At 43.4% G+C, this 13,829-nt stretch overlaps 1 protein-coding gene across 8 annotated transcripts in view; it reads left to right on the forward strand.

Annotated features, from left to right (window-relative positions):
- Positions 1-6,775, forward strand: part of ADAM22 (ADAM metallopeptidase domain 22) — a 226,012-nt gene extending 219,237 nt beyond the window's left edge. For all 8 annotated transcript variants that reach the window (XM_053672803.1, XM_053672805.1, XM_053672797.1 and 5 more), the window contains 2 exons: positions 2,926-3,049; positions 6,558-6,775. In XM_053672803.1, coding sequence (XP_053528778.1) covers positions 2,926-3,049; positions 6,558-6,578 — 145 coding nt within the window. In that variant the 3' untranslated portion in view covers positions 6,579-6,775. The remainder of the gene's footprint in view (positions 1-2,925; positions 3,050-6,557) is intronic.
- The last annotated feature ends 7,054 nt before the right edge of the window (positions 6,776-13,829 follow it).

Genomic DNA, 13,829 nt, shown 5'->3' on the forward strand with positions numbered 1-13,829 from the left:
TGAGTGTCAGGACCAGAATTATGAGCCTGGCTCCAAATGCCTCCAAAGCCTTCCCCTTTTCCATTTCACTGCAATGACCTAAAAGAGCAGGGTGGACAGGGGCTATTTACATCCTATCCTAGGACATTTTATAAGTCCTTCAGGATTAGGCTACTATAAAATTTGCATAGGAAAACAGTTAGGGGGTGGACCTGCGTTCCTTGTGTTTTATTGGCCTGGTATTAGCCTGTTCTCCGGAGGCAGAAGGGAACTGAGACTGGCCTGGCAGGCATGTGAACTGAAGGCAGGCTAGACAATTCATGGCACACAGACATACTTGCACTGTGTGATTTTAAATGGCACCCACTGTGGTTATTTTGGTTTTCAAAAATACAGGACGATATGGTTAGAATTCGTCCAAAGCTTACAAGTGAATGAGCTGGGCTGGTGCCTGGGTTTCAGGGAAAGCAGCTGGAACCACCGGTCAAATAGGCAGGGTCAGAACACAGCCTAGAGATGGTTTCAAAGAAATACCTTGAACACTTGTGAGAAATGTTACGTTTGTTTTGGTTTTCTCCAAACTAATTATAATTGACCCTGCCTTATTCTCTGCTCTTACTCTGATTCCTGCTCTGGCACTCTCCGCCCCCCCAAGATAATCAATCCCCTTTGTGCTGTGCCACCACACCACTCCCCCAGACTCCAGGGCCCCTCCCCCAGCCAAAACTGTCCTGCTTGGCCTCTCTTCCCTTCAGGGTCCAAGTCGGTTAACTAGTGCATCTTTGTGAGAAGTAGTGTAAGTGCAATTTCTTCGGGGTTCTGGAGAATACCTCCCCTTTTGCTTTAAGTCATCGTCAGCTTGGGCCATGGAAAGACATTTGAGGGGAAGACTGAACTCTCAGCCGTCCTCATTGGGATGGCCATGTATGTGTACAAAGCTGGTCACTGCGACCCGTGGCCAAGAGGATGGCTGGCATGACTTTGAAGCACTAAGCTAATGGCTCATGCTGTGGACACACATACGGTAACAAGTCAGACTTGTCTCACGTGATGTCCTAACGTCACTGAGCGGTAGTTATTTGTCGGTGCTCCTGACTAGCTTTCTTGAACTTGGATGTCTTGTCAGTAGTGCTTAGGCGAAAAACACAAATCAAGGTTAATATCCTTTGTTTTAGAAAGATGTACTTAAATATCTAAATAAAAAAGTTTGCCCTCATTCTATACATGCTGAATTTGTTTACCAAAGATCATAGTCATGCTTTGAAAATCATTGATTTCTGAGTTAGAAAAATGTGCTGTAGTCCATTGCCTTAGAGGATTTGAAGTACTCGTATTCTTCATTCGACCCTGTTCCGCAGTGAGAGCCTTAGCACGAGAGAGGTCAGTCGCCCGGATGATTCCGTCAGGTTCACGCTTAACAGTGGTCCTGGGCATTTTCCAAAAATAGAGGGAACGTTAGGAATTATAGATTAAAAGTAGACCGAATCACTCTTGATTCTTATACTACTCAAGTGAGAATGTTCAATTCCATGTCAGGATTTGTAGGAAAAGTTGTTTTAAAACATTAGCTTATATCCAGTGTCTATAAAATAGAAGCATTCGAAAACTCTTTCAGACCCAGAGCAAAGGATAATATATGGATGGGGACTAAAGTGTATAGTGAGGGGGGAAAAGACACCTTGACGCGGTTGCACGCAGTGTAGGCAGCAGACCTCCCCCCTGCCCAGATCGCCCACCCCCAGTTCTCCCCGGCCGAGTCAGGCACTCACAGGATGCAGAAGAGGCGCATCCTACTGAGAGAGGTACTTCTAATCTACCGTGGCAGGGTAGCCAGGTCGGTGGGGTGGGTCATTACCACCGTGCACCAGCAACTGAGGAGTCACAGATGTGAAGTGGTGGCATTTGTGACTGGATAGCTGCCGCTGAGTCATCGCATCTATTTTCCATTGGATGGTGGCTTGACACTTTCCACTGAGCTGTGTATTTTTTCTTTAAAGGCAAGATGGCAAATATGGGCTTTTCCAGTGTGCTGTTTAGTCACAAATACCACCACCGCACATGCGGAATCAAACACGAGCAGCATGATACGTCAGGAGCTTACAGAGAGCTTTCGTATGGAATAACTCCATGATGAAGAGAACATGTTATCCAAATAGGAAGGGGCCTTGTCATATTGTGTTTGTTTTAGTTCAGTAAAGTTCCAAAGTATAGCCCCCTTATTGGCAGACCGAGTGTGCCCTACATGAGTTATCAAGATCCACTTCTAGGGCCCAGAATCCTCCCCTGTGCAGACAGACATGCGGACTGCAGGGACTAATCAGGCCATTTCTGTATGTTCTCATCAGACTCTCTGTTTGGCTGGAACTCTGCACTCCTTACTGCTTGCATGTTTACTAATTTATTATTAAAATCTCTGTACTTGCCTTTGTTCTTTCACAACTAACACACTGGCCTCCGAATGCATGAGTTTTGTGTGAACTGGTGTGGAACTTAGCAAACTAATAATTGTAGTAATTGTATTTTGGGACCTTAACAATATAATTGGAATAAGTGTGCTAAAAATAGTTTTAACAGTAAGTGGTAAACATAAAGCAGAATATTGAGATGTTGTCTATTTAACTTACCATTATGAGCTCTTAGAATAATGCTACCCCTTCTCCACTCAGCTTTCTATCCTATAGGAAACTTCATTCTTGGCTTCCTAGTTGAAAGTATGACTCTGTGTACTAACATTTAAACAATCTGTTGCAGTTATGAAATTAGGGAGATAAAATTCCAGCATTCCAGTGTTGTGAATGACAGATTATCTCCCAGTAGCTAACCCTGTGCAGTAGTGGCCTATGAAAGTAGGAATCAGAGGGTTTGTTCTGAACACACTTTTCAGTTATTTGCAAAAGACGTTGTGCCATCACATAATATTTATTCCATGTGTTCTCAACGTCTCAGGACTTTATCTCCTGCCAAGTCTCCTTCTTCATCAACTGGGTCTATTGCCTCCAGCAGAAAATACCCCTACCCCATGCCTCCACTTCCCGACGAGGAGAAGAAAGTGAATCGACAGAGTGCCAGGGTACGTGAGAACGCCCTCCGCCTGCTAATGTCCTCGGTCGTTATCACTTATCTCTGAGTTCATGTTTCTAAAAAAGAGCTCTTCTTCCTTCTTTGTTCATAAGCAAAAGAAAAAAATTGTTTGAAAAATACAGGATTCTTGGGGTTTATATTTGGTAAAGCCCCAAGATTCTTGGTAGATTTATATTTGAAAAAGAGTTTAATCACTGCATTGATAAGTTCTAGAAATATTTGGTATATATTGATGATTTATTGTCATATATTTATATCTTTTATTATTCCATGTGCCTAGTATATTACAACCTGGAATGGACAAAACAGAATGTCTTTTGCTTTACCAGTTTTTCAGTGTACCTGGAAGTGCCAGAGATCAAACTAGTCTCTCTTTTATGCCCTGTTTGTTTACTCAGGCCTTTCACGGGCTAATAATAACCAGTAGGATTTTAGAGGTAGGAACCTGGGAGAGAAAAGCAAATCAGTGTCTTGGAGGTGGGGGTAGAGTTTGGCAATAAGGAAAGAGGACTTCAATATTTGTAATATACAGAGTATGGTAAAGGATATGGTGAGATTTAACAGTCTTTCCTATTTAAAAAAAAAGCCAGATTTAACACGATATAGTGAGTTGATTATTTTTATAAAAATATGATTCACCAGAAATTTCATTTACATACTAAGTCCTCTTTTACATCTTAATCACAATTCTATTCAGCCTCAGGTTCCCAGAACAGATCCATTATGTGAAATGTGAGGTGCTGGAGAGTTTGGAGAGGCAGGCCAGCTCTCAGAGGCTTAAATGAAAAATGTAATTGAGGAATAATTACTGTAATTGATGTCCAGGCTCTGTTATGATCAGTTATATTATAATGTTGATCTTCTCAGAAATAAAAAAAGTAATATAAAACAAATCTTTAGAAGCCTGGGCAGCTTTATCTGCCCGTGGGTCCTAGGTTCCTAGGCCTTTTGGTTTTGAAAGATATTTCAAGGCGACTTTGATCTTGAACTTAAATTATGGGGTTCAAGGTAAACATGGATCATTCAAATTTTAATGCCCTCAGCTCGAAGTCAGTAAGAAAACACATTAAGAGCTGATTATGTCACTGTAATAAAAAGGACTTTACAAACAACCAGCGGTGCTTCGTTAATTGTACAAAAATTATCTTCATACGTTAATATGGGAAATGGTAAAAGATTGAAGAAGGTAACTCTGATTTCTAGCATCCAGCTTTCAGGGCTTAAAAAAAAGACTTGTTAATAGACATTCAGTTTTTCTTCATGTACTTATTGGTGACGAAATTCAAAGGGATCTCATGCCTCCCCTCCCCAGGGAATTGTCAAAGTATAATACTCCACTCTTTCCCCCAATAAATTGCCCACATTGCTGCTTTTTCTCTTTCTACTTAGCAACAATCTCTCAGCTGTTGCTGTGCCAGGGTGCAAGTTATTAATGAAAATGACAGATCCCTAGAAGAGATGCTTGACTGTGGCCCCTTCCCTGGGCCGAGTGGGGCAGTTGTGGATGGCCTGATTTGTTCGGTCCACTGTGGACTAGCCACAGGCGTGCGTAGCAGCGTCCTGCAGAGTAGGCAGCCCCTGTCTCGAGGCTGCCTGTGTGGGCTGTGGAGAATCGAACTAGCAGATCTTTCCGTCAGCACCCCCTCCATTACAGCTGTCCAGCCACAGCCAACCAAGGTCATGCCTTGTTCTAAAGGTGATAGGTTGACAGCTCTCAGCTTCTGTTACCTCACAGGGATAATTGAGACCTTCAGGTTTTCGCAGTCATTACTTTGTGGCCTCTCTTCTTTCCGCAAGCTGTTGTTTATTTTTCTACCTCCATAGCTGTTTGTGAGGGACCAGGACTCACAGACATCTGCACCCTTTACTACTCCACGCCACTGTCTGAGTGTCAGTTAGAACTTCCTTGCCTCAGACACCCTGGGAATCATTCATTTTCTCTTGTCCCTGCCAACAGGTATTAACGCCCCCACAGTCAGTGGTCTTCACAGCTGAGAGACTTGGTTTCGAAAGCAGGGGATGGGTGTCTTTTCAATGACCTATGGTGGAAAACATGGGCGGGTGTACCACAATCCTATGGCGTAGCTCCCCTGGGCATCAGACCGAGATTTCCACAGAGACACAAAAGAACATATTAAGGGAACCGATATAGAAATATCCACTTAGTCCTTCACCTATTTCATCTTCTTCTTCCCCAGAAACTCATTAGTTACATAACGACATGTCCCAGCCAGATTTCCGGTAAAAATGGAAATTGGATGCAACTTAAGTCACACTTAGTCTTACTTGGGCTTTCTTCGTTCATGTTTATAATAATTAAACCCAAATCATATTGTCTGGAGACATTCGATCAGTTTGATCTGTGTTTTTAAAATCGGCCTGCCTTCTCTGGCTCACTGAGTTGCATTCATATTTAATCACGCCAAAGTTGTTTCCAGCCCATTAAGGCAATTACCGAACATCACAGAAGTCAGATATAAACCAGGGCCAGTATAAAGAACTGGTGGCAGAGGCAAGGAGAGGGAAGGGGGCGGGATTAAGGAATTGACATCCTGCCCTGGATGCATCATTGTACTCTGATAAGTCAGCTCCCAAGAGAGGACAGTTTTCTAGGGGGTAGTGATGGAATTGGAGGGTGTATGACCTGGACACAGGCCCAGGGCAGTGATTTTTAAGTGGGTGGTGGTGGTATTGATGGAATTATACTCCCCGAAGCCAGTCCTTCTCAGTGTTGGCTGTACAGGGGGTTTTTTGAAGGGTGTTTAAAATACACTGATGCCTGAGTCCCACTCAGACAGGCTTTGATTTGGTACTGCCTAGGGGGTGGGGTTTCTAGAGTGTCCCCTGATCACCGAGGTGGGCAGGTGGGTGGAGAACCACTGCTCTAACTAGCTCAGTCAGAGTCCTGGGGAAAGAAGGGTATAGTTTATTTTATTTTAAGAATCTATTTTTTTATTTTAAAGAAAGGGGAAGGGAGGGAGAAAGAGAGAGAAACATTGATGTGAGAGAGAAACATCCACCAGTTGCTTCCTGCATGTGCCCCCAGTCGAGGATCTGGACTGAGACCCAGACATGAGCCCTGACTGGGAATCAAACCAGCAAGCTTTTGCTTTACAGGACAATGCCCAACCCACTGAGCCACACCAGTCAGGTCAAGAATGGTACAATTTTTTAAAAAATAGTATTTTAAATTATTTATTTGAGGCACAGTATTCAATTGTTTCAAAATTTTGAGTTACATTGAATGATGATGTGAAGGTTTTTTGTATTAAAAGATGACAGTTGTTAAGAAGGTTGAGACATGGGTTTAGAGGTAAGAGAGTTAAAAATCAGTCTTTATTTTATCCATTTATTAGACTTCTTGAATGAGACATTAGAGTGCATGTTCACCGTCACGTAAGTATGGATGTATCACCAAATCCTTTTCGCCTTCATAGCTCTCAATACAGCTGCTTCCTGCTCTCACAGTGTGCTCTCTGCTCTTCTCCGTTGTGCAGCTATGGGAGACGTCCATTTAAGGCCAACTGTTTACATGTGATACATCGAAACTGTTTACTTCAACTTTTATAGAAACCCAGCCTCATGGAGTCACTGCAAATCTATCTGCTCTTCAGACGATAACGAACACCCTCCGAGATGCCACAAGCGAGGAGAAGCCCAGTCTCACGTCTGGATACTATATTCTTTCTGTCATTGGCTTAAGATTTAACTGAACCTTGAAAAGAGCTATTGAACTGTTACGCTATCCTATGGCACAGTAAAGGTATCGGTATGTTAATGGATAATTCGCATGACAGATATATGTAGAAATATCACTAAAATTAACTCACATGACCCAAATGTAGCAAGTTTTCTAAGGGACAATAGCAGATTCAGAACTTGACATTCTGAAGCACATCCTCATTGTAGACAGTAATGCTCTGTGCATGAAGCTTCTGTTTATTGTTTTCCCCATTTACGGAGACCACATCCCGCGATAGACACTAGCATGCAGGGCTAAGGCATATAGGATTTTCCTGCAGGACTTTAAAGCTTTGAGAGGCCAATATCCCATATGCTAAATTTAAACATGTATTTTTTATTTCTGCTTTTTTTACTTTTCATATTTATATCAGCATACAAGGACAATTGTACATATGTAAACATTTTTAAAATAAAAAAAAAGCAGCTGTCACTTACAGTGTATTTTGCCAAATGCCTAAAAACAATCAGTCACAGTCACAGTCACGTCACTGTTGTCCATCAGACGGTCGTTAAAGAGCGTGAGCAGCTGATGTTGTGAATATGGTAGTCAGTGCTGTAAACGTGTTTCCATGATTGGTATTGTCCAAAACGTGTGACATCCCTTTATACCGTGCACAGTCTGGTGGCAGTTTTATTGAGCATTTAATTGACCGGTAGATCAGATGCCCAGCAAACTTGTGGCCCCCGCGGCCTGAGGGGACAGGAGTCCAGTGGTGCTGCCTGCAGGCCCTCCACCACCCGCGGCTGCACCTGGGAGTCCTCTAGCCCGTCCACGTGGCTTCTGGGGCTACAGTGGCTGCCCCTGCAGCTGTTGTTTTCAGCACAAGAGCACATCTGCTGGTCTCACTCTGGAGGCTGTGAGTCCCACAGCTGTAGCTCCCGCTGAGATTAAGCGAGTTCATCCAGAATAGGTGAGACCACAGGCTGCGGATGTATTAGTGGCTCCCAATTTGCCAATACTGTAACCCTCTGTGGCCTAACGTTTTGTTCTTTAACAAAACTAGGAGCTATCCTTATCTGTGAAATGAATGACTTGCTTCAACAGAAACAACTTTCCCACTGTTCACCGAGGATATTTATCGTTAATGGATGCTTGGGTCCCAACCGGTCACTGCACTGACTTGGAAGCGAGATGAGGGAGGGTTGCACCAGCTGGGCGGGGAAGCCTCAACAGGCCACAGAGGGTTAAAAGAAATCTGAAGCCACACGTGTGCAGCCACTGTGAAGTTACCTGAAAAGCTGGCCGGGAGAGACGTTTTGAACTCCAAATGTTTTTAATCCATAGAAAAGTGAGAAATCTCTGTGAAAGCCCCGTCTTTAAAACCCGAGTTTGGTGGCCACCACAGTGCAGCTCTGTCATTCTCAAAGAAAACTTTCCTAAGGAGACTCCCTGGGTGAGCTCCGAAATTGGCGGATCAACCAGATGCCTGGATGTGAAGAGCACTTCTGAATTTCTTCATTTCCTCTCCTTTTTCTTGAGAGGAATGGAATCTGCAGACGAGGTTGCAGAACTCCCTCCCAGTGGTATTCATGGCCAAAGTCCATTTCATTTCCACGTGGGATCTCCTGGGGCAGCCAGACTTGCTGTGCTTCTGTCTCCCAGAGCATCTCTCTTCTGAAAGTCTTCGAAGACCTTTGAACATCAACTCGATCATCCATATTATTAAAGTATAACTAGCATTTTTTATGACAAGAAGGGACGTAACTGTTGAGACTACAAAAACAAAACAAAACAAATGATCCATCAAACTAAGGTCTGGGCGAGCATTGCTGACATGGCCAGGTAGGGTAACCGAGGACAGGAGGGCAGATGGGTTTAAAGGTACAGCGGGCGAAGTGGCTTTGACCGAGGTCACTGTAATGTGCACTGAATGTTTTCTGGTGTTGAGTGTATAAAATGCTAATGCTATAAGGTTTATTTTGACTATGGAAGAGTTTATAGATTTGAATGTAAGGTACCTGATGTATATATGCTCCCTAGTTACAGTTACACCAACCCTAATTTGAAAGAATCCTCCCCCAAATGGATAGCTACACAATCAACAGATCTCACTCCCCCCGCTTTTCTCACCTTCTCAGTTATTTTATGTGAAAATTATTATTTAAAGTGAAAATCATTCTTATGTACCTTTTGGGCGATGAGTCATCTTCCTTGGTAATAAGTCATATGGAATTGAATGAAAATGTTGTGTTTTATTTGCAGAGAGACTATGATTTTATAGGCGCTTTAATGTTGTATTGTCAGTATTTACTAAGAATGTTTACACATTCTTACAGCCATTTGCAGAATTCGTCGGCAAGGTTGTCATCTCAGTGGATAATTTCAGGAAGGACGTGTTGGTGTTCCGGATGTATGAAATGTAAATACGGCTTTTCACCACGGAGGCAGGGAGAAGGGGCCCGTGACACCAAACACAAGCACAACATCACTGTTACTTTTCAGAATATCTACTCTGGAGAGGGACTTGGAGGCCACATAGCCATCAGTGTCATGCCACTCATACTGATGTCCCCCAGTCCACCGGAGGGACTGCCGTGCTGAGCAGAGAAGCGTGGCAACCTGGCCTTCCTGTCGCATTGTATGCCTTTTTCCTCTCCTTCCCAAGTTTTGTGCGTGGGTGAGACTTGGATGGACAGTCCTGCTGCCTGAGATGTCCCATTCAACCCACAGTCATGACAGTGCAGTACAATTTAATTTAAAGAAACATGTAATGATAAAAATGTCATAACCCAGTGAGTTTTAGCCTAAGGACATAAAGCTGCTAAGATAAAACCTCTGAAAACAGAGATTTTAATTTACCACATAACAGATTAAAGGGGAAAAATTATGTGATGATATCAATAGATGAAGGGAAAAACCTAAATAAAGGTAAAAATCAGTAAGGAAAACCAGAAGAAACATTTACATCTCTCCACTAAGAGCAGCGACAGGGGAGGCCAGGGGGAGCAGGGAGCCCTCCGGGAACGCGGTCAGACTGACGGGTCTGACGCGTCCTGCCACTTGCCCTTTAGATGGGAAGTGGCGCCCTCCTGTGGTGCCTCCCGGCTCCACTGGGATCCCCAGCCTCATGTTCTGCAATCTTTGGACCGGAACAGACTCAAACAGTGGAGCATAATGAGGGCTTTCAATTTGCTGTAGTGGCTGTATTTTTTTTTTTAAGGAACTATTTCTTTAAAAAGAAAGTTGACTTAGTACATGTCAGGTTAAAATGACAAACGTATTTTGATATAGGTGCTTCTTAAGTGATAAAAGCTTCTCTCTCACTTTCCCCTTGCTTTGAAAAGGCTTTTAAAATTGGGTTTCTACATAAGGTCAGTCCAGCATAGATTTCTGAACATAGATTGATAAGGTTTCTAAAATAAGTTGCTGAAAATACAGAATTAGGTATTTTGCGCACTTCCATAGAAAGAAGTTACCTTTCCCTCCCTCTCTCCTTCCCTCTCCCTCTCACTGATTCCCTTGCAGATTTGCAAAATTTAATCCTGTCCATGGTCAGATCTCTTGGGGCTACTTCTTATCTTTGTAGATTTTGTTTTTTATACTTTCGTTATCTGTAGTTTCCTGTGGGCCGGAGGGAATACAACATTGCCATTCACTTCTTTCAATGTTTCCAAATGAGTTTTATTCATTTATTTATTTCATTTATTCTTCTTTTTTTTTGCTGTCATATATTTCTTTTTAACTTATATATTTAGTGCTTTAAATATATTCTTGTGTTATTCGACATAATAATAAATCTTAACCTAAAGAGAAGACTTTTATTTCACTTCATCTTACTTGAAGGACAGGGAAGTCTTTGGAAGGCTATGGAGAGGCGCGCAGAGGATATGGGAGAACAGAGCGCGGGCCAGAGAGAAGGGGTGCAGGAGGGAGGGGCGATGGGACAGCTGTGGCCAGGCCTGAGCAGGACTCCACCGCGGGCTGCTGCTGCTGCTGCTGGGGGCGCCCCGCGGGTGGGCAGCGCACGGCAATGCCGTCCTACCGGCCCCGGTAAGTCGGCATGAACTTTGCATCAAACGCTCTGACATTTGTGGCATTATGTCTACTTTTTATGCCCATTTGTGGCATAATGTCTACTTTTTATGGTCCTAATGATCTTCCTCCTTTCACTTTTATGTTTTCCTCTAAATCTGCCCCCCACATGCTTTTTTTCTTAAATGGAGTCAAGATGAATTTCTAATGCTCATTATTTCCTAGCATAAAATATGTAAACAGCAAACATTTCTGTAGAATAGAGCTTTACTCGAGCGTCACATTTTAAATTTTTTTCTCTGAAATATTTTCTGAATTGGTAAGACTACTCTGATTTTGAATGCAACTTTTCTCTGACATGGGTGAGCTAAGGACTTTGATAAACAGCTTCCTTGTTTATTGCACTGACAGGTGGCCAGCTTGCTCTTGTGAAAATGGGTCAAGAGGCAGCAGCCTACCCTGCTGTGTGTGCGTAGGGCGTGGGTGGTGAGTGGAACAGCCACACCTGCTGGGAACTGTTGGCGCATGCTCATAGCATATGCTCTGTGGTCAGGTGCTTTTAATTACAAGAGGAGCTTTTCCATTACACCTGCAGGTGCAGAGCAAACAAAGATTCAGCGAGACTTTAGATATCGGGATAATATTTCTGGTTGTCACATTTTATTTATCACTTTGTCAGAGTCCCCAGAGTGGACCATCCTCTGGTTCAGCTTCCAAGTAGAAAAACAACATTCAAAAACGAAACCCTGCTTAGTCCTTTTCTCCCTTATATCCAGAACCTGACAAACAGTAAGCATCTGAGCTGTGGGGTTTGAGATTCTCCAGACCCTTCCTACTTCTGAAGTCAGTCCCCCTTCAGTAGCTGTTAGCCCTTTCTTTCCTCCTGACTACGAACTTTCACTGTCATGGAGGTAAGTCCCCCCTTTTCTTTCTTTTTTTTTGCCTGTGTTGGCCACTTGGGAGAACCACAGGGACACTGAATAGGGGGGAGAGGCACCTGGGTATGGATAGCACTGTTTCGCGGTGGAGGGGAGGTAAGAAGCAGCCAGCCTTGGGGGCCTGGGGCATTTAGTCCTGGCAAAGGAGCAGAATGGAGAGCACACACAGATTTCAGAAGCTAACAGTGCAGACAGGCACAGGATGGCCACCTGAGGTGAGACAGGGAGAGTGGTGCCTGCAACTGACCTGCGTGCTTTGCAGTTTTACTGAGCGTTAGCTTAAAAGTACTTCACGGTCCAGTCTGTCATGGGCCAGTCACTGCTGCCCGTCACATTGGTCACTGAGCCTGCATTGTACCAGGAGGTGCTTCTAGGCTGGCAAGGTTTTACTCAAGGGCATTGTCATTTCACGTTTGTAGGAATGCTTGCAATCAAAACCAGGGAAAATGTGTTTCCTTTTGTTTTTTATCAAAAGGCATACAATGCGACTAGTAATCTTAAGATAATGCATTTAAAAATCAATAAAGTTTTCAGTGTATCAAAAAAAGGACATTTTCCTCTCAAGTTAAAAACATACATACACCTGATACTAATCTACATTTACTGTAGGGCCTCGCCTATTTGTAGTTTCAAATGTGGGTTTGTGTTTTTATGGTCAAGCTCTAAAATAATGAAAATAGCCCCCAAATCTTTAAACAGAGGTGCTAAGTTATACCAGGTAACAATGCAGAAAGTGCTGATATGAATATATTAACAATCCAAGAGTTCTGCTAAATTACACGTGTATCACTGCCTGATTAGAAACCCCCTTTCTTTTCTAATCCAGCACAAAAATCAAACTGTGATTCCACAGTCTTTTTAGTGGGTAGAGTGATCCAAGACCTTTGTTTTATATGGAAAACTTTTATTTTTTACACCAACGTCCAAAGTGCTTAACGGTAGAGGTTTATTCAGGATAACTAAGCATTGCACTCCTTCCTTCCCTGACTTGCTGGGAGAGACTTGTCCCAGTAGCCCCCCCTACAGGCAACTTCTGTTAGAAACGGGACCTTCTCCCTAAACAGCAGTTTATAGATTAGCCAGTGTAGGTCTGTGGCAGTGCTTTCCACATGTCATCTTCCAGGGGTGACGTCCCATCCACAGACAGTGGCAGTACTTTGTGGAGAAGTGTCCATAGCAGCGCGGCCTCACTTTTGGTGACCAGGTCATCAGTGTGTGTGTGTCTTAGATTGGCTTCATTTGCAAATTCTGTACTCTCTGCCTCTCTGCACTTCAGGTTCTTATTTTAAAAATAACTGGGTTTTGGCAAGCACCAACTGAAATGTGTATGGCAACTGCTTTCCTGAGCAAGCGTGATTTGTTTTATGGCTGTTCAAGTTATCAAGTTGTTCTTATATTGTAGGTTATCAAAATCTTGTTTTTAAAAGGTTACTGTAACTTGAGGTTCAAATTTCTGGCACAATTTTATTAGTATTCACTTCTGAAGCTAATAAGATACCACGGTTTTCTATGTTACTCTCATTGTAACATCAATAAAGTGACTTTCAATACAAAATCAGTGTTATTTTGATGCATAACTCCCTTTAATCCTTAATTTTTCTCTCAGCCACTGCTTGACTGTCAGCTTTGTGGGACTAACGTTGGGGCTTGCTTTTCTGCCCCACTGTCCGGAAGGGACCATGAGCCGTGTAAGAAACAGAGTGGTCCTGGGGTAAAGGCTGAATGCTCGACTTGTTGGACAATTTCCTCAGCTGGGTGGCCGGCAGGGCCTCCTGCATTTACCCATCTGCTTTGCCTCTTCTGGCGCTTTCTCCGACCCTAACAAGGACCAGGTTCCCACACCGGGACCTAGAGCCCAGGTGGTGCTTAATGAGCTCATCTGTGCTGGACCCGAAAGCCACGGGCCTTGGAAGGCTGTTTGCGTTCATTGGCTAGAAACTGCTCCACCCGGCTGCTTCACGGTCTCCCAGGCAGCCATTCCGCCCACCAGTCTTTGCCCTGGCACTTGCCCTTCCTTCCCTCACCTTTAGCGCTTAGTCTGCTGAAGAAAAAAGTAGGTATACGTGAGAAGAACAGAAGTCATCGAGTGAGGGCTTGTACATTTATTATGAGTA

The sequence above is a fragment of the Artibeus jamaicensis genome, unplaced genomic scaffold, assembly GCF_021234435.1.
Source record: "Artibeus jamaicensis isolate MK-2021 breed Jamaican fruit bat unplaced genomic scaffold, CSHL_Jam_final contig_787, whole genome shotgun sequence".
Taxonomy (NCBI): Eukaryota; Metazoa; Chordata; class Mammalia; order Chiroptera; family Phyllostomidae; genus Artibeus; species Artibeus jamaicensis.